The sequence below is a fragment of the Equus quagga genome, chromosome 3 (genome assembly GCF_021613505.1).
Source record: "Equus quagga isolate Etosha38 chromosome 3, UCLA_HA_Equagga_1.0, whole genome shotgun sequence".
Classification (NCBI taxonomy): Eukaryota; Metazoa; Chordata; class Mammalia; order Perissodactyla; family Equidae; genus Equus; species Equus quagga.
The window spans coordinates 59,483,060-59,504,887 of NC_060269.1; the positions used below are offsets into that span (position 1 = coordinate 59,483,060).

General features: G+C 35.7%; 1 protein-coding gene across 1 annotated transcript in view; it reads right to left on the reverse strand.

Annotated features, from left to right (window-relative positions):
* Positions 1 to 21,828, reverse strand: part of GLRA3 (glycine receptor alpha 3) — a 177,251-nt gene that overhangs the window by 83,678 nt on the left and 71,745 nt on the right. The window contains 1 exon segment of the mRNA XM_046657295.1: positions 2,598 to 2,821. Within this exon segment, the coding sequence (XP_046513251.1) occupies positions 2,598 to 2,821 (224 nt within the window).

Consider the following 21,828-nt stretch of genomic DNA (forward strand, 5'->3'; position numbering starts at 1 on the left):
TCTTTTTTTCATTCAGTTTGAGAATCTCTGGCTCTTTGTATAATGATTAATTTTTGATGGAAGCCTAGTTATTTTTACATTATTTTAAGAGACTCTGGATCTTATTTAAATTTTCTGTCTACACTGGCTTTCTCTTACACTGTACTTTCAGGACAAGGCGAGTGCTATGTTGTTGCTTCCAGATAGAGGTAGAACTCCAGGTTCCCTAATCAGCCTCCACTGACATACAAGGGACGAGATTCCTTATTACTGCTGAGTGTTCCAGCTCCCCACGTGTCCTTCACTGACACCATGGTGGGAGTGGCCTTATTTCGACTGGGTGATTTTGAAAGTCTTGACTTTCCCCCAGGACTTCACTGACACTACCCTAGTGGGGAGGGATAGAGGTGCCTTGTTACTATTGAGTGAAGGTGGAATTCCTGGCTCTCCATGAGGTCTCCATTAACACCGCAAGGTGGGAGACTCATTACGGGCTGGTGGGACATAAAAATCCAGCTCACTATTTAGCTTTTCCTAGCACCACCTTGACGTGGGTGTTGGGTGACTTATCACCACCTAGCAAGACTGGAAGTCTGGGCTTCACCCTTGGGCTTTGCTGGCTTGAGTGTGGGTGGGCTCAAATCTTTTCCTTAGATGTTTGGCTGGAGCAGAGCAGTTGTCTAAAGGTTTTCTGTCTTGCTAGGTTGCCCCTTTCCTAATATCTACAGAATGTTAGAATGGCTAGAGAAATTGGGTTCTGTTCAGACTTTTTGTCTGTACCTATTGGTGTTTCCAGGTTGTTTGGCTTCTTCATCCAAGTTTGAGATATACAAAAAAAAAAAAAGAAAATTCCGTGAATTCACCTCCATATTGTTTCTCAGTTTCCAAGGCCTTCTTACGTCTGCCATTGGAAGTCTCCTTAACATTGTTATATATATTTTGTCTAGGGTTTTTATTGTACTTAGCAGAAGGAAAAGGGGAAAATATGTCTGCTCCATCTTCCCACTATCTTCTGATACTTGTGCTTTTTAGTAATTTTCAAAAACGTTCAAAATTCTCTTGTTTAGACCTGGGATTCATCGTTAAGTTACTCATTCATATGGGAGCACAAGGGCTTAATTACTGTTGAGACTTGAAATCTTCCTTTATGTCTCATGTAGCAATTAATCATTCAAGATAATATTAACGCATATTAGTTGGTTTTCGGAAATCTGATGAAAGTATCAGTTCACTTTAGAGTGATGTCACCTTTTCACTCTTCAGAAATAAGACATATATTGAAAGGAAATTTGTTTACATAAAATAGGAACATATAAAAAACAGATAAATATATTGGGATGAAGAAATTAGCGTTATTTATAAAACCACTTTGTAGAAAAAAGTTTTCGAAATCAGCTACTAAGATTAAATTTTCATTCTTGTTATTTCTATTTTATAATATTACCTGGAAAAAATAGCAATTGTCTCTGATATTGGGGAGATGCACTCAAAATCAAATATCCTCATTCCTTATGAGAGGAAAACTTAACAAAAGGGAAAATAGAGAGAGAAAATATAAGGAATCAATGTTCAGCCTAAAGGTTCAGTATTAAGATCACCTTGACACCTTTTAAAACATGGTTACTGGTGATACGAATATTTTTGAAACAGTTGCCTCTTACTATAAGTGGGGCATATTCTCTTTCTCATAAGAAATATGACATGAATCCTGCTCCTGACTTCCTGTTTTTTTAAATTGAACTAAATGAAGAAAATAATTATGGAAGATTTAAGATAATCATTTTATTTTAGACTATTTTTCTGGTGTGACACAAATCATCAAGCATATCACTGTAAGTAGCTATTTCCTGAATTTATACCTGTTTGATACTTAATGAATAGCCTAAATTTCAACTGTCAAAGGATCTTCTTATTAGTGTTTATATTTTGGTATTAATTTTTGTTGTGTTTTGGTATTAGTTTTAAAAGGCTACTTGCTTTTCTGAGAGATGTATAATAAGTAAATAAAATTTAAATAACATCTTTTCTAGGGATTGGATTAAAGGTTTTGATTGTTATCCATTTGTACATATTATAGTGATTTGTTTTTCTTCCTTGCCTTCTTCAAAGTTCATCAGTAAATCACCACTTGCAGCACATTAGAAAGGATGGAAAGTGGACCACTAGAATGAAAAAGTCAAAAGGATGATGAGAGAAACTTAAAAAGATCTAAAAAAAATACATATACCTGAAAAATAACTTATGGAAAATGGATCCCAGACAAGCAAATCTAAATATTTCTTTACCTATAAATATTTAAAGGAAGCATGCATACATAAAAATATAATCACAGCAGATGATTCAACTATCATTTAATTTCCCTTTAAGCCACCCACCAATGGGCTCATGTTAAGAACCTGGGCCACTTGTTAAAAAAGTAGATTTCCGAGAATTACTCATGTAGTTCCTGGATCTGGAAGCTGGTCTGTGATTGCTGATTAGACATATTTGGGAAATGGGATATTAGAGGAACTCAAGTGGAACAATAAAAGCACCGACTCAAAAATTTCAAAACTCTCACCAAAACCTTAAAAAAAACACTCCATTTCACTGAAATCAGGAATGTGTCTATGACTCACCTTATTGAATAAAGAACATTTCCATTCTTGAAAATTCTTAACAATTTGTTGTCTGTAGTAACTTCGTGAAAGTTGGCACCCTTTTCATTGGCAAAGAACAAATCAGGTTTCCAAATGGAGTCCAACATGGAAGGGTCCAGGTCCAGGGAGTCATCAGGATACTCACTATAGGCAAGGCGAGGGTCATTCCATTTCTGACGAAGAAAGATATTCACTCTGTAATCCTATGGTAAAAGAAAAACAAGGAAAAAAAACCCTGCTTTAAAAAGTTTAGAATCTTATGTGCTATTCATTGGGCTTCTCTGAATTATAACAAAAGCCACTGGCATCCTTGTGGGCTCTCCATACCCTGCAGTCCTCACTCATTACTACTGACAAGAGTCATTCTAGCTCTGAGGCTTTACCCAGGTTTTTAGTCATCTATATGCTGCCAAAGAAGGGGCCACGAAAGAGCACAATTTCATCATGCTTACATTTTGCCGTTCCATTCAAATTTTACTCACTTTGTTTATCAGAATAAAATATTGTATTTCTATTAGACACTTGCAGTAAAACATTTTCAACTTTGCATTTATTTTCTAGAACCATTTCTTTTAGTGGACATCCAATAGCATCCACAATACATTTAGTGAAATTCTCCTGAAAGCTGTCTGTTTTATAAAAATGACCATATATACTTTACAATGAATACACATTTTTCTCATGTTTAATATAGGATGTAAGTTCTATGAAATAGCTGGTTTTGGAAGAATAAAAAGTGACTTTGGAATAATAAAAAAATAATAAAGGAACATTACTGTCACTACTCCTTTAGAAAGACTTGGCTAATGAGATTTTCCAATTAGACCTTTCATAGTTAAGTTAAAAAGGGAAAGAGTCAATGATTTCAACCAATTCTTGCTCACAATTTCTGGACTAATGGAGAGAATGACAAAGATTGATAGCCAGATGTATGTGTGATGTTTGTACACAGTACATGAATATAAGCACCACCTATGACTTTATAAATACAATTTCCCTCTTATATTTTTGAAATGAGGAAATAAATTAAACATGTAGACCTTATTATAAGCCTAAGAAAGTGAACATTTTAAGAGAGCTTCATTTCCATGGAAAAGAGCCAAAGTTGGAGATATTCAGAGCACCAGTTTTCATCTAATTTTTTATTCCTTGATTACCAAATTACCAGTCATCATAATATAGTAACCAAGCAACCACAAAGAATGCTCCCATTATATTTGACCTAGTAGATTGCTTATCTTGCAGATAGGTCAAATTCAGAGTTTGTAGTGAATGTTACAAATCTATGCTCCTTTGATCATTATTTGTGCACTGAGACCCCTATCTTCTAACTGTAACTGAGGTTACATACCAGATAATATTTTTCTGCTTGCTAGGTGCCCCATGTATCTTCCAAAGTGACAATGGAGCAGAGTTCACTTCAGCTTTTTACCACAAAGCCCAGGATAATGTGGAAATCTCACCAGCCACAAGGATCTGTAAAACCTGTAAATGGGGATATATGAACAAGCTTCTACCAGCCAAGGACAGGTCATCCTCTCCTAGCCTAGAGTCCAGAGCACCAAGAAGCACAACTCCATGATTGGCGGCCAGTTCTTGTGTCCCTAGCCATCCTGCAGTCTGTGCCTCAGCCCTAACTACCACCTAAGGAATCAGTGATTGGACTGAAGTTTCTCTCTGCCTTACCTATAGGAAAAGGCAATAAAGCAAGACAACTCACAATGACACCTGCCAGGAAAAATAGCTGACAAGTGAAGAATTTCATTTGGACTGCTTCTTAAGATATATATTTAAAAGATGAAGTATTTTTATGCTGTAAGTAATTTATTGTTTGAGAACACTCTGTCGTTGTTCCTCACTGTGAGGTTAAAATAAAGGTACTTTTAAGCTACAGTATATGTAATAAAATTTTGTTTGAATTTCCTTATCTTTCTGTTATTGGTTTAGTGATAAACTTTATAGACACAGTCTCAGATCTTCCAGGAACACTTTTTACTCCAAGAGTGAACTAAAAAAGGACATCCAATATCCTTCAGTTTCCATTTCTAAATTACACAAGGAAAAGATCAACTGTCACCTGTCACCAAGGCTAAATATTATCCTACAGCCACTGTGTTCTTTCTGTGAATAATCAAAAATATTTTTGGTTCCCAAAATGTTTAGGTCTTCAGGTCAGGGTCAGGGTCAGCGTCCAAAGAAAAACTCAGAAATGACCATCATCTGAACACCTAAAAACTCAGGTTTTAATAGTCCTCACAGATGAGCTTTGATCTGCCTGCAAAAGAACATTGTCTTGAGAAGATTCCCTATTCAACAGCCAAATTCAGCATTTCGAAAACAAATTTTTAAGGCTGATTTCTCATAGTCAATGTATCCCATTTATACCCAGAAACCACTCATATTAATTATTTTTGAATCCTGATAATTTGTTAAAATGTGCAAAGAAAAAGGTAAGTAAAATGACATAATCAAATAATACCACCCTATAAGAAGTCCTTGTAACTCGAGTAGAAATAGCCTGCCTGTAATAAAAGACCACGGACTAAAGAAGAAAACGGCTTTGCAAAACAGAGACTAATGGATGTGCATGCAGCATGCAAAAAAAATTTTAAATGGATTTACTGAAGCCAGTCTAAAAATTCAATCATTCCTTGACTATACATAAAAGAAAGACTAATTGTTTTATTAACGGATTTTTACTGTTCACCTGCGCAATGCTCAATAAGAGTGAAAATGTAGGAAGCTTATATGTGAGCAAAAAAAATAAGACAATAATAAATATGAGATAGTAAATATTGAGAATGAAATCAATATTTATATTTCACATTTCTAAAATCTAGACAGGTATTGAATTTATTTGTAAGTCTTATAAGGCAGCTGAGTTGATGCTTATATGGAACTACAAAATTTTACGACAGAAACATTAATGATTCTTTTTCCCTACAAACTTCTTTTGCAGTAATATACATTTTTTTCCCAAATCCTTCAGAAGTTAATTCTATTTTTCATCGTTTTGGCATGTCACATGATAAATGTTATTTGTAAATATGTTATACTGTATCAGTATATTATGAATATCATACAATAACAGTGATTAAAATATAATCATTTCACAATGTACAAAAACCAATTTTGACATTTTGGAAGACACAATTTATTATTATTGTTAGAAAAGAGTGATATCACTATTCTAATTACTTCAAATTAATTGTGTAAGAAAATGTTTTGTTCACAAAGTAAAATTATATATCGTGTTTGGTTTTGAAAATAAGTATCCTTGAAAATGTAGTTTAAATTCCATGTGTATGTCACATAGTAAGTAATTCACCCCACACTGCATTACCTGACCCAATATTTAGTAATAGACCCCACTGCATTTTCTGACCCAAATTCTTACTTTATGAGGTGCAAAAAATTAATTCAATTAGGCAAATATTATAATGTTTAATATGCCAGGCTCAGAAGAAGTCTACTTGGGATCAGATCTCAGCTCTCTCAGCTCTGTAATCCCCCTGTCCCTTGTTTTTCGTCTGTCAGATGGGGAGGATGTGAACAGTGCTTCCTCTGAGAGGCTGCTTGTGAGAACTGGACTGATCCACATAAAGTACTTAGAACCACATTCATTAAATTTTAGCTTTTAGACTCAAAATTAGGAGCCATCGTAAATAGAAAATTGGTTGTATTTTCTGTTCCTAAATTAGTTTTTGAAGCATTAGGGGCAGTTTGATTTGTTGTATAAGAATTTCGGACAGATAATTGTAATGTTGAAATCTGGTGAATAACATCTTGTGGAAAATTTGCAGAACTATCATGTATTTCAACATTTATATATTTTTCTGCCTTTATTCAATTGTCCCTCTCCCCCTTTATATACACATACATGCAAATATATATATATATATATATATATATAATTAGTTTGTGTGTCTAAGTCCCTTCTCCATAATAGTAAACAGGAAATGTAGATGCCCATATTTCACTTTGTGCTAGATATTATACTAAGTGCTTTATGGATTATTCCTACCATCCTCTTAGCAAATCTATGAGGTAGGTATTACTATCTGCCTACTTTTACAGATGTGGACAATGGGATAAAGATACGTTAAGTAACTTCAAGAGGATTACAGAGCTAATAAGAGGTAGAGCTGGAATCCAGATTCAGAGATTCTGGTTTCAGAGCTTTATAGGATATACTGCACGTACAACATATATACTGCTTTGATATGATGATATGATTGCCTTGGATGCAAACCAAACATTTTATAAACTAATGCAAAGATTCTGGGTTTATGTGGTTTATTTTTTATTTATTTATTTATTTATTTATTGAGAAAGATTAGCCCTGAGCTAACATCTGCTGCCAATCCTCCTCTTCCTCTTTTTGCTGAGGAAGACTGGCCCTGAGCTAACATCCGTGCATGGCCCTGAGATAACATCCGTGCATCTCTTCCTCTATTTTAAATGGGATGCCTGCCACAGCATGGCTTGACCGGCGGTGCTTACGTCCGCACCCAGGATCCGAACCTGTGAACCCGGGCCGCCGAGGTGGAATGGTGGAATTTAACCTCTGCACCACCGGGAGGCTCTATGTGGTTTATTTATTTTTTTTTGGTAAGGAATTGGGGGCTTATGGATCAACCTGCTCTCTGATGGGAAATCACAAGTACCATACCTAAGTGTTCTCTGATTAAATCTAGTAGGCAGCAGGCTGTCATGTCTCCATAATAAGCACCATGGGGGAAGACCACGTTTAGTAAAAAGCACAACCGAATGCATCAGCTAAAATGACATACAAAATATTACTTTCATCTTTTGCTGCATAAGATTGCTAGAAACTAATTGAAACGAACAATAAGAAAAAAAGTAAAGAAAAATAATCATCTAACGTTAACAAGGAAAATTAAGCGCTTCCTTTTCCTATGGTCCATTATTCAGTTAATTTGTAAATTCCCTGGTTCTTTCAGGCAATTTCTATTCCAGTAGCTCACTCCCTCTTTCTGTTTCCTTTACTCCCTCCTTTCTGCCCGTTTGCCTCCTTTCTTTGTGTCTCTGTGTTTCTGTCTCCCTCTCCTGCCACACACGCAGGCACGCACCGCCTCCTTAGAACTGGCTGCAGAATTTCTATATTGGTGATGTACGCAGGTGTTTTTTTAATTATACTGTTACAGAGTAAAGAAAACAGGGATCTACAATGTGATCACTCTTGATATCTTGATGCCTTTGTTTTCTTCTTTCTTTATCCTACACATTTTTAAATAGCTGAAATTATATTTTATGTGAGTTTTTGCATCTTTCATCTTTATTCAATGTATTTTATGCATTTCCTAGTATTCTTCTTAATCATAATTCCAATGGCAATATGATGCATTTTTCTTATACAAATAATTTTTCATTTGAACGATAAGGACCTAGTGCACATGGAATTGTGCAACTTGCAAAAAACTTAACTGTGTTCATTTATTATCAATAACGAAGTATATTTTTGCTTTATGTCTCAATAAATTTGAGCAAGAATTAGGAGTATAAAGTATTTCTAAAAAACAATGTGCCAGGCATATTATCAGAAGATAATATTTCTAAAAAATGCTCTTTGAAAATAGTATCGTAAAAATAATCACCACAAAATAGCACAAAAATAAATATTATCACCAAGTATTTTTTCTAAACAACTTGAATGCTTTTCCACTGATTGTAAAAATTTTCATCTAAATTGGTGATTATAGTGGCAACTATCTCTGTCTCATTTATAATTTGATTTAATGAGAATAGTTTTACAAATTCAACATTCAGTATACTAATTCATCTTTTGAAAAAGATACTCTTTCCCAAGTGAAAGAATTCAGTTCTTACTCCTGTTTTCAAAATTGCTGATGAGGAGCTGGCTCTGTGGCTGAGTGGTTAAGTTCGTGCACACCCCTCCGCTGGCCAGGGGTTCACTGGTTCAGATCCTGGGTGCAGACCCACACACTGCTTATCAAGCCATGCTGTGGCGGCATCCCCCTTGGAAGAACCTGAATGACTTACAACTAGGATATACAGCTATGCACTAGAGCTTTGGGGAGAAAAACAAATTGTTGGTGATACTGCTATTAGGAAATGATATTTAACTTTATTAAATTATTTCAAATTTATCTGAGAGTCATAAGATTTTTAACTTGATATAAACTTTGCCCCACTGTGTCATTATTCAATTACTTTCTATAAAAATAAGATGGGAATACCTAATGGCACATGCGCATATTTGAGCATGTGTATGTTGAAAAGTTAAGATGGATTATATTTATTTTAGTTAAAAATTCAACAGAATTTATTCAAATTAAAAATATTTAAAAACTAATGTTATTTTCAAATTTATTTAGATTTCATTCTTCAAGTGTTTGTTTTTGACATATTGCCAACCTGGAATGTAGTTTAGTGCTGATGATACAAGTTGAAAGATAACCTCTGCTGTCAAATTGCTCATTATATTGTGGAAGGTAGACTGCAAACAGAGTATTATCTTTCCACATTATAAGTGCTGTGTTGGAGGCACACAGAGCGCCATGGAAACACAAGGAAGGGGTAGCTAATAGAGACCGAGGTGGAAGGATCAGGGAAGACTTTCTGAGAAAAATATAATTGGGCTTGGTCTTCAAAATAAAAAAATGTAGCTGGGCAAACACTGGGGACATAATAAAATGTTTCCTGTAAAATATTTTGACACGAAATCCAGTAGTCTCTGTACTTTTGTATGATTAGTACAGGAATTTGGCTGGATTTTAATATTGTGATTTGTTATATCTTTCATTCGATAGTTATTGAACACCTTCTGAGTAGCAGGCAAGGCGCTGAGGGTTATGAAGCTGAATTACGCATTGCGCCTGCCACTGGGAAGCCGATAGTCTGGATGAGGAAAGGGAATGGAACCCAACATGAATAAAAGCGGGGCCTATGAAAGAAATATGCAATGAAAGTAAGAACTTCACTGATTTTTACCTGGCATTAGTCTTTGTTTAAAAAAAATAAAATAAAGAGGGGCCGGCCCGGTGGCGCAGCGGTTAAGTTCGCACGTTCCGCTTCTCGGCGGCCCGGGGTTCGCTGGTTCGGATCCCGGGTGCGGACATGGCACTGCTTGGCAGCCATGCTGTGGTAGGCGTCCCACGCATAAAGTAGAGGAAGATGGGCACGGATGTTAGCTCAGGGCCAGGCTTCCTCAGCAAAAAGAGGAGGACTGGCAGTAGTTAGCTGAGGGCTAATCTTCCTCCAAAAACAAATAAAATGAAAAAATAAAAAAAAATAAAATAAAGAATGTGAGAAAACAAGTCTTAAAGACTTGACCTGATATATATATATGAAAAATGTATTTATAAAGGACATGTGCTTCTAGCAGACTGGTAGATTAGATACACTGGTAGACTAGATGTATTATTTTATGCAAATTATTTTCTGGAAAAAGGTAAAAAATCTACACTTTTTATTTTTTATTTATTTATATTTGTGTGTGAGGGAGATTGGCCCTGAGCTAACATCTGTTGCCAGTATTCCTCTTTTTGCTTGAGGAAGATTGATGCTGAGCTAACATCTGTACTAATATTCCTGTATTTTGTATGTGGCACGCCACTCCTACATGGCTTGATGAGTGGTGCACAGGTTCAGGCTCAGGATCCGAACCCACAAACCCCAGACCGTCAAAGTGGATAGCGTGAACTTAACCGCTATGCCACCAGGCCAGCCCCAAATACGTACTATTTAAAAGCATTGTTGTCTTACAAGAGAAAAAGGGTCTTATTCAAAGACAAAAACAGTAACAAAAATAAGAATGAGCTAAAGCCAAAGTGATAAGCAGTGGTAGTAAGCAAATACAAATGTCAAGATTGGGAAACCCAGCCTTAGGCCACCACAAGGTGGGAAAACTGAACCTGTGACCAAGGATTAGTTAATTAGTCCTTCAAGATTATCAAAGATTTAGTCCAATCAAATATGAGGTATTAACAACAACTATAACTTACTACAGACAAAAGAAAGCAGACATAGACTTCAATAGAAATACCAGATCAAGAATATGAAATAAACATGTGAAATATATTTAAAGAAATAAAAGATAAAGTCAGTAATAGCCCATAATGACCAGGGATATTTGAAAAATAATCAAATAGAACAATACTAAATAAGATAAAAAATACAATGGTTGAAATTAAAGATTTAATGGATGTGTTAAAGCATATAAGAAACAGCAGAATAAAGAATTTGAGTAGACTATAGAGCTGAAGAAATATCTCAGATTTAAATAGTGGGAGCAAAGGAGAAAGAATACGAAAAAAAAAAGGTTAAGAGTCTTTTGGGATAACATGGGAAAGCCTAAAATAATCTGTATCTGATTGGGATCCAAGAATGATGAAATAGAATAGAGAAAGCCAATAGTCAGAGAAAATTACAAGAATTTTCCAGAACAAACAAAAGAAACTAATGCACAGATACAGGGAGCTCAAGTCGTACCAATAAAGGTAAATAAAAAGAAGTTCATATGAAGACATTATACTAAAACTGTAGAATGTCAAAGGCAAAGAAAATATATTAAAAAATATCTCTTTTCTATTGCCAAATAATATTCTATTGTATGGAATGGAATACCACAGTTTATTTGCCAGCCACCAAAATGGAAGGGAGTACTGATACATGCTACAACACGAATGAATCTTGAAAATATTAGCTAAAGAAGCCAGTCACAAAAGGCCACATATTATATGATTCCATACGTAAAACATGTCCACATTAGACAAACTTATGGAGAAAGAAAGTAGATGAGTAGTTGGGGAGAAGTAGGGAGTGACTGCCAAAGGCAGCATGGTTTCTTTCGGGGTGATAAATGTCCATAGAAGATTGCAGTGATGGTTGCACCACTGTGTGAATATACCAGAAATCATTTAATTATAGATTTTAAAGGACGAATTGTATGGTATGTATATAATCACCTTTATTGCAAAATACTTAGAAGGGCAGCAGACTTCGTAACATCAATAATAAAACTCAGAACATAATAGGCTAATATACTCAAAATACCAAGAGAAAATTACAGTTAACTTTGATTAGTGAACTCAGTAACATAATCTTTCAAAACTGAAGGTGAAAGAAATTCATTAAAGAAAAACACAGTTTTATGTTGAACATTTATAAAATGGACTTTTAATTAACGTACTTCAGAAAGACAGAAAAAAAGACTTTGCAGAATGCTGTTCTGAAATGCAAAAAGAAATGAGGAACAAGAAACTGACCAACACTGATATTAACTTGACTAGACTTCTATATAAAAATATTACTATGAATGTGTAATTTATGGGGTTGAAATTAACTGAAACATTGAAAAAATGTACAGTATGACTGAAATCATAAGACATGTGGAAATAAATCTAAAATATATGTGAAACACTTATGTAGAACATTTTATAATTTCTTGAAAACTTAAGTACATGAATAAATGGAGAGAGATACCATGATTATACAAAGGAAGATAAAATATTATAAAGGTAACAATTTTTTCCAAATTAATTGCTAGATTCAGTGCAATTTTTGTCAAAACAAACTTTTTGAGGAGATTGACAAGCTAATCTTATAATTCATATGGAATACCACCAAAGGTTTGGGAATAGCCAAGGCAGTCGTATGAAAGAAAAATAGGGGCCAGCCCGGTGGCATAGTGGTTGTTTGTGTGCTCTGCTTCAGTGGCCCAGGTTTGCAAGTTCAGAACCCAGGCGTGGACCTACACACCATTCATCAAGCCACGCTGTGGCGCATCCCACATACAAATTAGAGGAAGATTGGCACAGACGTTAGCTCAGGAACCATGTTCCTCAAGGAAAAAGAGGAAGATTGGCAACAGGTGTTAGCTCAGGGCCAATCTTCCTCACAAAAAAGAAGAAAAAACGTAGAGGGATTTTTTGCATTAGGTACTTTAAAATGACTGTAAAGCTGTATAACATTGTCTTATTGGTACAAAGACAAACTGATCTATGGGACAAAATGAAGGCTCTAAAAGCTGTCCTGTTTGATACTTGAAGGAAGTAGAGTTGCAGGTTAGTGGTGGGTGTGTGGACTACTTAATAAATGGTTCTGGATATGACAAAAAAGTTAAATTCTATCTCAGCATGACACCACTCAAAAAAGGAAGTTTGGATGGATCAAAAGTTCGAATATAATAGGTAAAATTTTAAAAAACATAGAAGAAAATAAAGCAGAGTATTCTATGGCCTTGAGGTAGAGTATATTCTTCAAAAAGCACAATAGCACTGGGGCCGGCCTGGTTGTGTAGCAGTTAAGTTCAAGTGTTCTTCTTCTGTGGCCTGGGGTTCGCTGATTCAGATCCCGGGCGCGGACATACGCATCGCTCATCCAGCCATGCTGGGGTGGCATCCCATGTATAAAATAGAAGAAAATGGGCACAGATGTTAGCTCAGGGCCAGTCTTCCTCAGCAAAAAGAGGAGAATTGGCAGTGGATGTTAGCTCAGGGCTAATCTTCCTCACCAAAAAAAAAAAAGTACCATAGAACTGATCATAAAATAAAGGTTAATAAAGTCTATGACATCAAAATTAAGAAGTTCTATTCATCAAAAGGCCACTTAAGGATAATGAGGAGACAAATCACAGTGGAAGAAGATATTTGCCATACAGCTATAAGTGACAAATGGCTATTGCCAAACTATAAAAGAGCTTGTAGCAATTGATGAGAAAAAAGCAACTGAGTAGAAAAATGGTCAAAAGAAGAAGAGATATTTTACTGGGCAGAAATTACAAATGTCCAGAAAATATGTGAAAAAATTTTCAAACTCACTGGAAAACAAAGAAGTGCAAATTAAGATATTAACGAGATACCATTTTAGACCCATTGGGTCGTTAAAAATAAGAAGTGTGATGACATCAGAATCTGGCGAGTATATGGGATGAAATGATTCTTTATATACTGATGCTAAAAGCAGAAAAAAGTGGAAAAAGTTAACATGTATCATAAATATGGTATGTGAATACTCAAGATACAAACATTTTAGTTCTATGTATAAATCTTAAGTATAAATTCTTGTAAGTGTGTGCCAGAAGACATATACAAAATATTTATAGCAGCAGTGTTAGCTATAGTAAAAGATAAAACAAAAACTGGAACCAATCCAAATATCTATCTGAAGGAAAATGGATAATAAATTATGATATGTCAACAATATCCGATAGTATAAAGCAGTGAAAATGAATTACTACAACTATGCAATAATGAGGACAAATCTTAGACATGTTACATTTAGTGAAAAAAGAAAGTGTCAAAGCTATGTTATGGTTCCATTTTTGTACAATTCAAAACCAAGCTCTCTCTCCCTCTCTCTCTCTAACCATCATCTATCTGTGTATCTCTATATATATCTAGTAAAATCATGAGGGCAAACAAGGGAATTATAAGACAAAATTCACTGTAGTGGTTACCTAGAGAGATATTAGGGTAATGGTATTGGGGTGGATTATACAGGCATTTTTAATATCGGTAATGTTTTAGTCCTGAACTTACGTGCTGGTTTCGATAGTCTTTGTATTATTAAATTACACCACATCACTTATGTATATTATTTATGTAATTATATGCCAAAATATTAATATCCAAATTTGAAATGAATCACTGGAAATGCTCATTGGAACCACCCTTTTCATTCATTGGAAATACCCTGTATATTGTACTGTTTTGCCATTTATACACTTTTTGCAATATATTTTATAGTTTTTAACATTATTATTAGCATCTTGCTACTACACATCTTATATGATGTCGTGGTGGGTAGAGTGATGGCCCAAAGAGGTCCATGTCCTAATCCGCAGAACCTGTGAATGTGTAACCTTATTTGGCAAAAGAGATTTTGTAGATGTGATTGAATTAAAGCCCTAGAGATGGGATTATCCAGACAGGCCTGAAGTAATCCCAGGATTCTTATACGCGAAAGAGGGAGGCAGAGTCAGTGTGAGAGTGATGTGATGTGGGACCGAGCTGGTTCAAGGTGCAGGAAGAGGGCCATGAGCCAAAGAAAGTGGGTAGCCTCCAGACTTGTGGAAGCAGGGAGCGGATTCCCTCCCAGAGCTTCCAAGAGGAATACAGCCGTGCAGACACCTTGATTTTAGCCCAGTGAAACCCAGTTTGGACTTCTGAGCTCCAGAACCGTAAGATAATGTTTTTGTGTTTTTTCAAGCCACTGAATTTGTGGCAGTTTTTTACAGCAGTAATAGGAAACTGATGCATATATCTTTTTGAATTGATTTGCGTACATTATCATTCTCATTTTTTGAAGATGTTTCTAGAAAAACGGATTTTATTTTTGCTAGTTACTTGAGTAGGTAGAAGACTTAAGGCAAAAATCACAGATTCGTAGCCAAATGGAAAAATAACTGAATTCTTCCTCTTTTTAGGAGTCATAATCAGAGCCTGGCTAATTTTCAGATGATCAGAAAATAACTTTCATTTCTCAAAGAAATAAAGACAAAGTGCAAACTTGCTAACAAATGTCTCCCAGGTTTAGTTTTACAAACTTTTCTAATTGCAAAGTACTCAAAGTACTGCACAGCATAGGTTCCCAGGCATCACAAAGTACAGAACACTGATGCTTGAAGGTAGAAGAATTGCTCCTAAAGTCGTCTCCACAATATCCCCCGTGTTGCCTGCACCATCTGCTCTATGAACCCCGCCACAGGGAGAGTGGTCGTCTGGGGCCACTAATTCTGAAATAATGGCCCATTGGGAAAGTGCCTTTCAGTTCTCAGTTACTAAACCAACAGGGAAGAAAGCCATTTTATAAGAACTTTTTAGATGCTCAGAAAGGTTATTTCAAATATCCCCTTGACTTCTTCATTATCCATATGTTTAATTATTCTCTAGAAAAGGGCAGAATTATTTTAAAATTATGAAAAATTCCTTGAAAGAAACTAATTATGTACCAAATCTGGAAAAAAAGCTAAGAATTCCCAAGAATTAAAGCAGACTCTCAAAAATATGTAGAAAATGAAATATAAACAAAACCAATTCCTATTTTTCAGAAGTTGAGAGGTTTTTTTCTTATAATAATAGTATTTAAAGGAAATAGTTATTGAAATTCATGTAATTTATCAGGATTGGTCAGAACATAAGTATGTTGAGTCAATGAAATAACACTCTCTATGTCTCATTCAGTAAACTCTGTTTGAATATAAGATTTGTCTTAGATTGCTGGGGCTGCTATAACAAAATACCAAAGACCAGATGGCTTACAAACAGCATCTATTTCTTGCATTTCTGGAGGCTGGAAGGCTGAGATTAGGGTGCCAGCAGGGGGTGAGGGCTCTCTTCCAGGTTGCAGACTTCTCATTGTGTCCTCACACAGCGGAAGGGGTTAGGGGTTCTGCGGGGGTGTCTTTATAAGAGCACTAATCCCATTCATGAGGGTTCTGCCATGATGACTTAAGGACCACTAAAACTTCTGCTTACTAATCCTACCACCCCTGGAGGGTTGGGATTTCAACATATGAATTTTGGGGGGACACAAACATTCAGATGCTAGCAAGACTGAAAATTAAACCACTGGTTAAAAAAAAAAATAAAGCTATATTCCATTTAGAACGCTACCCATTGCTTAACACTTCAAAGTAAGGGTTTCCGGAGACGTAAACTTAGTCCATGGGAACAGGAACATTTTTCTAGGAGCTGACAGAGATTTATTCCAACTAATATAGTTCATTCAGTTTGAGCATGCTTTGCTTTGGAGATTAAGCTCTGTACAGAGCCAGAACTTCTAGTAGCTGCATCGTTTCAATGAAAAATAGTAATTTGTGTTGCTTTTTGTTGTAAGGTAACGAATTATTCTCTGCTTTAATGTGCTCCTAGCAGTGCTCCCTCCACAAGACCCCGTTTATCTAGCGATGCCCTCCTGCCTCCAATGCTCATTTCTTGCACTCCTGCTCAATTCCCCTTTGTCTGTAAGTTCTATGCCCAATTCTCAGCCTTCTCACAAACTGGGATAGACAGCCGGGGGGAGTGATGCTTTCTCTCCTTCATGTCAAGTTGTGCCAATAAATCTGTAGATAAGGAAGAAAAAAGTGGCACAATTTCCTGCCTCATATTTCTGCCCAAATCAGTTCCTAAACTTCTGTTCACTCCACTTGATATTATGCCAAGAAGGATGAGGAAGTTTATATGCTTCTCTTGATTTAGGCAACATAGGCATGGAAATTCTGTCATGACTACTTCCATTAATGACCCAAAATTTATATCCAACATAGAATGTTCTCACTTGTGTGATTTTATTTCTAGTTAATGTTAATTACACAATTAGCAGGTTAAAATGACATAACCATTTACACTTAGCACTTAGTAATATGCCATTTGTATGTTTAATGACGTATGGGCAGTGATCTGCTCATTATTATTTATTTTTTGGACTTCAATTAAACAATCGTTGTTCTGCTACTGGAATCTACAACTTGAACAATAAAAAGATAAAAGTCTTGAGGCCAGCTTGGTGGTGTAGTGCTTAAGTTCATGTCCTCTGCTTCTGTGGCCTGGAGTTCACCGTTTTGGATCCTGGGTGTGAACTTAGCACCACTCATCAAGCCACACTGTGACGGCATCCCACATAAAATAGAGGAAGATTGACAACAGATGTTAGGTCAGGGCCAATCTTCCTCACACACACACACACACACACACACACAAAGATAAGTCTTTTGGAAAATGCTTTGGTCTTCAGAACATCCTACTGTCAATCAACACAATAAAACCTCCTGAAATAAAGCAAGCAATTCTAAGAACTCACTCGTAGGAAGATACCTTTTCTAAGAAAAGAATGGATAATAGCACCATAAAATCATAATTTTTTGATGACCTTCCACCTAGTGTGCTTCATAGAATGTTTGAGGTAAATTGTGTTATATTTTATTATTTATTTTTTCTTTAATTTAAATTTTAGTAAAATACATATAATATTTACCATTAGTGACATGTAGCACATTCACAATATTGGACAACCATCACCACCGTCTAGTTCCAAATCATTTTCCTCACCTCAAAAGGAAACCCTGTGCCTATTAAGCAGTCACTTCACATTTCTCCTTCCCTCCAGCCCATAGCAATCATGAATCTACTTCCTATCTCTATAAATTTGCCTACTCTGAATATTTCATATTAATGGAATCATATATCTGTGGCCTTTTGTGTCTGGCTTCTTTTATGTAGCATAATATTTCCAAGGTTTATTATATGTGTGTTTTTAAAGTGTACTTACGGTCATAGAGATCATCTGTTTAATTTACAGAAACTTGAAGGGTCTCATTGAGATAAATATATGCATGGTGATATAATTTTAAAGATATAAACGTTTTTGAAAGTGGATGCCATATATATGCCGTATATATAATCACAATCCACAATCAACATAAAAGATGAAAACAATAACTATAGTTAATTGAATGATTACTAACTTTCAGGCATGAAACTAGTTGCCTTAAATATAATTTGGATTTGAAAAAATACTCATTAAAATTTGCCTTGCATATAAGTTTTAAGAAATATATTTAATCTTGTAAAGGCCGAACAGCCTCATCTTGCATTACAAGTATTTTTCATGACAGCGATGTCTGACACTATCAGAGCGTATCTAGCCAATTCCCATCAATCAAATCTATCACATGTAATTTGGGACTAATGTTACAGAACTGGCTAACACAGGAAGGAAGATTTATTCTGAACCTATGTAACATCAAACATTACTCAAGTAAATAAATTATGCAAAGCAGGCTTCCTTAAGTGTTTCCAGCTTAAATATATTTTGATTTTTAGTTACACATCTACGTATTTTTAAAATTCAATCTATTATTTTGGAGTAATGTTCACACTTCTCTTCACAATTTTAATAAACCATTAACACTTCACAGCTTGGATTTGGGGAAAAGACATGGCTTAACAAATAGAAACAAAGGAATAGATATTATCAGCAAAAAGTTTTTGTTTATTTTTACATTTGTCTTCAGTAGGAAAATTGGTCATATGAATAAACTATTCCAACAAGTATTTTCAGTATTTTTAAATTGTTCTCAATACTGAGGCTTGTTATCTAACTTTTATCTTTTAACCAATATTTAAATTTGTGGTGGTTTTTCTGAAAAACCCCTTATGTCTTTTGGGAATCTTTTGATAATGATATTGTATATCATTTACTATGAAATCTTAGAGGTTGAATATTAAAAGGAAAAACGTTCCATTCTGGATAAGTTTTAGTGAGCTAAACATTGTATGTTCAAGACAAAATTAAATTGTATTTGGAAGGATGTTTTCATTCTGAGCAATCCAGATAATTCTTAACTAGCTGTTTGTTGATGTGGATATTGGCCAAGAAGCTGTGTGGAGGCTATTAACTGCACTTTAAAGCTGCAGAGGAATTAACCTCTTTTAGAAACAATTATTGAATATTGCAACCTCATTTAGGATAGTTCTTGAGAATAACAGATGAAATGTTTGCCTCTTGTGCATCAAATGAAATAACTACTTAAAAAATCCACAATTCACTCTTAAAATAACTACCTAAATCATACATATGCAACCCACCAGAATCAGAATTAAACGGAAAAAGCAATCATTCATTAGGGATTTTTCTTCTTGGGTAGACAACACCATGCATTTTAATATTTCTATATTTACAGATAATGAGATCAAAAATACATACTTAAAGCTATTTGGGTATAGGTTATCATCATAAGCTAAAGATAAGTTGCCAAATTTCCATGTATTTTCACTCTTCATAAAGTATTTGGCAACCTGTGGATATGTACTTCTATTTGAATTTGTAAACTTGAGGACATACATATTTTATTAAATGCAAATCCTAGAGTGAGTTTAGCACAATGTAGATACTTAAAGTTTTGGAAATACTTCAATGTGATTATTTCACTTCCACATTTTAGTTTTGTCCTGGCCCATTTCTGAATCTATTGATATATTATTTTCTTGTAAAATGAGTTTGCTATTTATACTTGAACAGTTTCATGACAGGAAAATTATTTTAATTGATGAGAACACAAGAAGTAAATTAAGTGTCTACCAATACCATTTTATAGGACAAGAACAAAAACTGAGATCTCCCTAATTTTCATTCAAGCCTTGAGTTCTTACTGCAAGATATGCAATACACCGCTTACTACAAATGATACCCTCTCAAAGTCAAGGTCTCTTTTATGGTGGCAGATTATTTTCTCTCAGGTACTGTGCCCAACCACCAACTGAATCGCACGGAGTGACTTCTGTTGAAACCATGTGGAAAAGGCTCAGGAGATCTGCCCAACTCTCTAACCTACAAAATTATAAAATATAATAAGATGTTTGTTTTTACAAGTCACTAAGCTTTGGAGTAGTTTGTTTTGCAGCAATAACAAGTGGAATTAGGTAACTGGAAAACATGCGCAATTGACTTTGGAACCAGGCAGAAGCTTGAAGGGCTTTGGGGACTTTTGTGATGGCTGAAAGGATGAGGAGGAAATTGTTATTTGAGGGCAGAAAAAAAAATCCACCCTTGTTTTGTGGTGGCAGAAAGTTTGGCAACACTCATCTCAGTAATGAGGGAAACAGAAAATGCAACTAATGAACTGTTGTAGTTGGCCAAGGAGATTTCCAGGCGAAATCTTAAAAATGTCACTTCACTTTTATATGGGCTCAGGGTAAAGCTATTCTCAGAGGTGAGGCTGTGAAACTCTTGTTTATACTTCAGAAGATTAAAAATTTGCCTCACATCGGGCCGGCCCGGTGGCGCAGCGGTTAAGTGTGCACATTCCGCTTCTCGGCAGCCTGGGGATCACAAGTTAGGATCCCGGGTGTGGACATGGCGCCGCTTGGCAAAAGCCATGCTGTGGTAGGCATCCCACATATAAAGTAGAGGAAGATGGGCATGGATGTTAGCTCAGGGTCAGTCTTCCTCAGCAAAATAGAGGAGGATTGGCAGTAGTTAGCTCGGGGCTAATCTTCCTCAAAAAAAAAAAAATTGCCTCACAAATTTTCTCAACTAGATTAACAGGTTTCTAAGAATCTTGAGAGCATTATCCTACAGAATCTTGACTCCCAGTATGTGGTAGAGAATCACAGGAAACCCACAAAAATGGTAAGAGAATTTAACTAGTAGAAGGACCATCAGCTTCAATTAAAATGGACAAGGCCAATTCAAAATGCAAACAGCTTGTAAGGTTCTCAAATTTCTACAGGCAGGAAATGGAATGAAGGGCTACTCAGCAGCAAACATGATCCATATTTTACCAAAAAAGTAAAGATGATTCAGAAGACTGGACCAAGACCCCAAATGGTGAAGTCAAGATCCACAAAATATCATTTTCAGGGGGAAGGGCTAGACCCTAATCCTGTATCTGGAGGGATATACTTGACTAGACTTTGGAATTTCTATGAACTAGTGAATACAATGTACTTACCCCACCGCCTTTTGAATGGGAGTGTCTGTTGCAGTTATCCTGTTCTTCTATCACCTTTGGATGTTAACTGTGTGTGGGATGGGCAACTTGCCTCCTGAACTCATAGATCTCATCATCAAGAGGAAGCACAATCAAGATCTACCCTTGGGAGCCTGATTTACACTTGGACCTGATTTAGATGGCAAGATCCTAGACTTTAAAACAATGCAGTAATGGGACAAGAAAGCTGGGGTCTTTAGAAAGGGGTGTGTATATATTGTATGTTGGAAAAATGTTAATAATTTGTCACCAGAGGGAAGACTGTGTCATGTTAAAAATAGCCAGGAGGTCCTGCAGCTTTCACCCTGTTTCTTGAAATGCTCTGGGGCAAACTGGCTACCATGTAAGAAGTTAGATACTCCTGGCAAGCCCTGCCAAAGGGGCCACAGGTAGGCCCTCTGGTCAAAAATCCCAACTGAGTCCAGATTTCCTGCCATGCCCACTAAAGCACCGAACTTGTTAGTGAAACCATTTTGAATCCTCTGGACTCTGGATGAGTCAATCTTCCAGCTGAATAACACTGAATGGCTTCTGTCAATGACAAGTGGAGTACAAAAATTGTCAGCCTGTCCCTGTCCAAATTTCTCATCCATATAATTACGAGATGTAATAAGATGGATGTTGTTTTAAGCCATTACATCATTAATGTTATCGTTTCAATTTTTTTTTAAATTCAGAGAGAATTTACATCTACAGCTCTAACAAATGTGTAGAGGTGTGTAACCACCATCA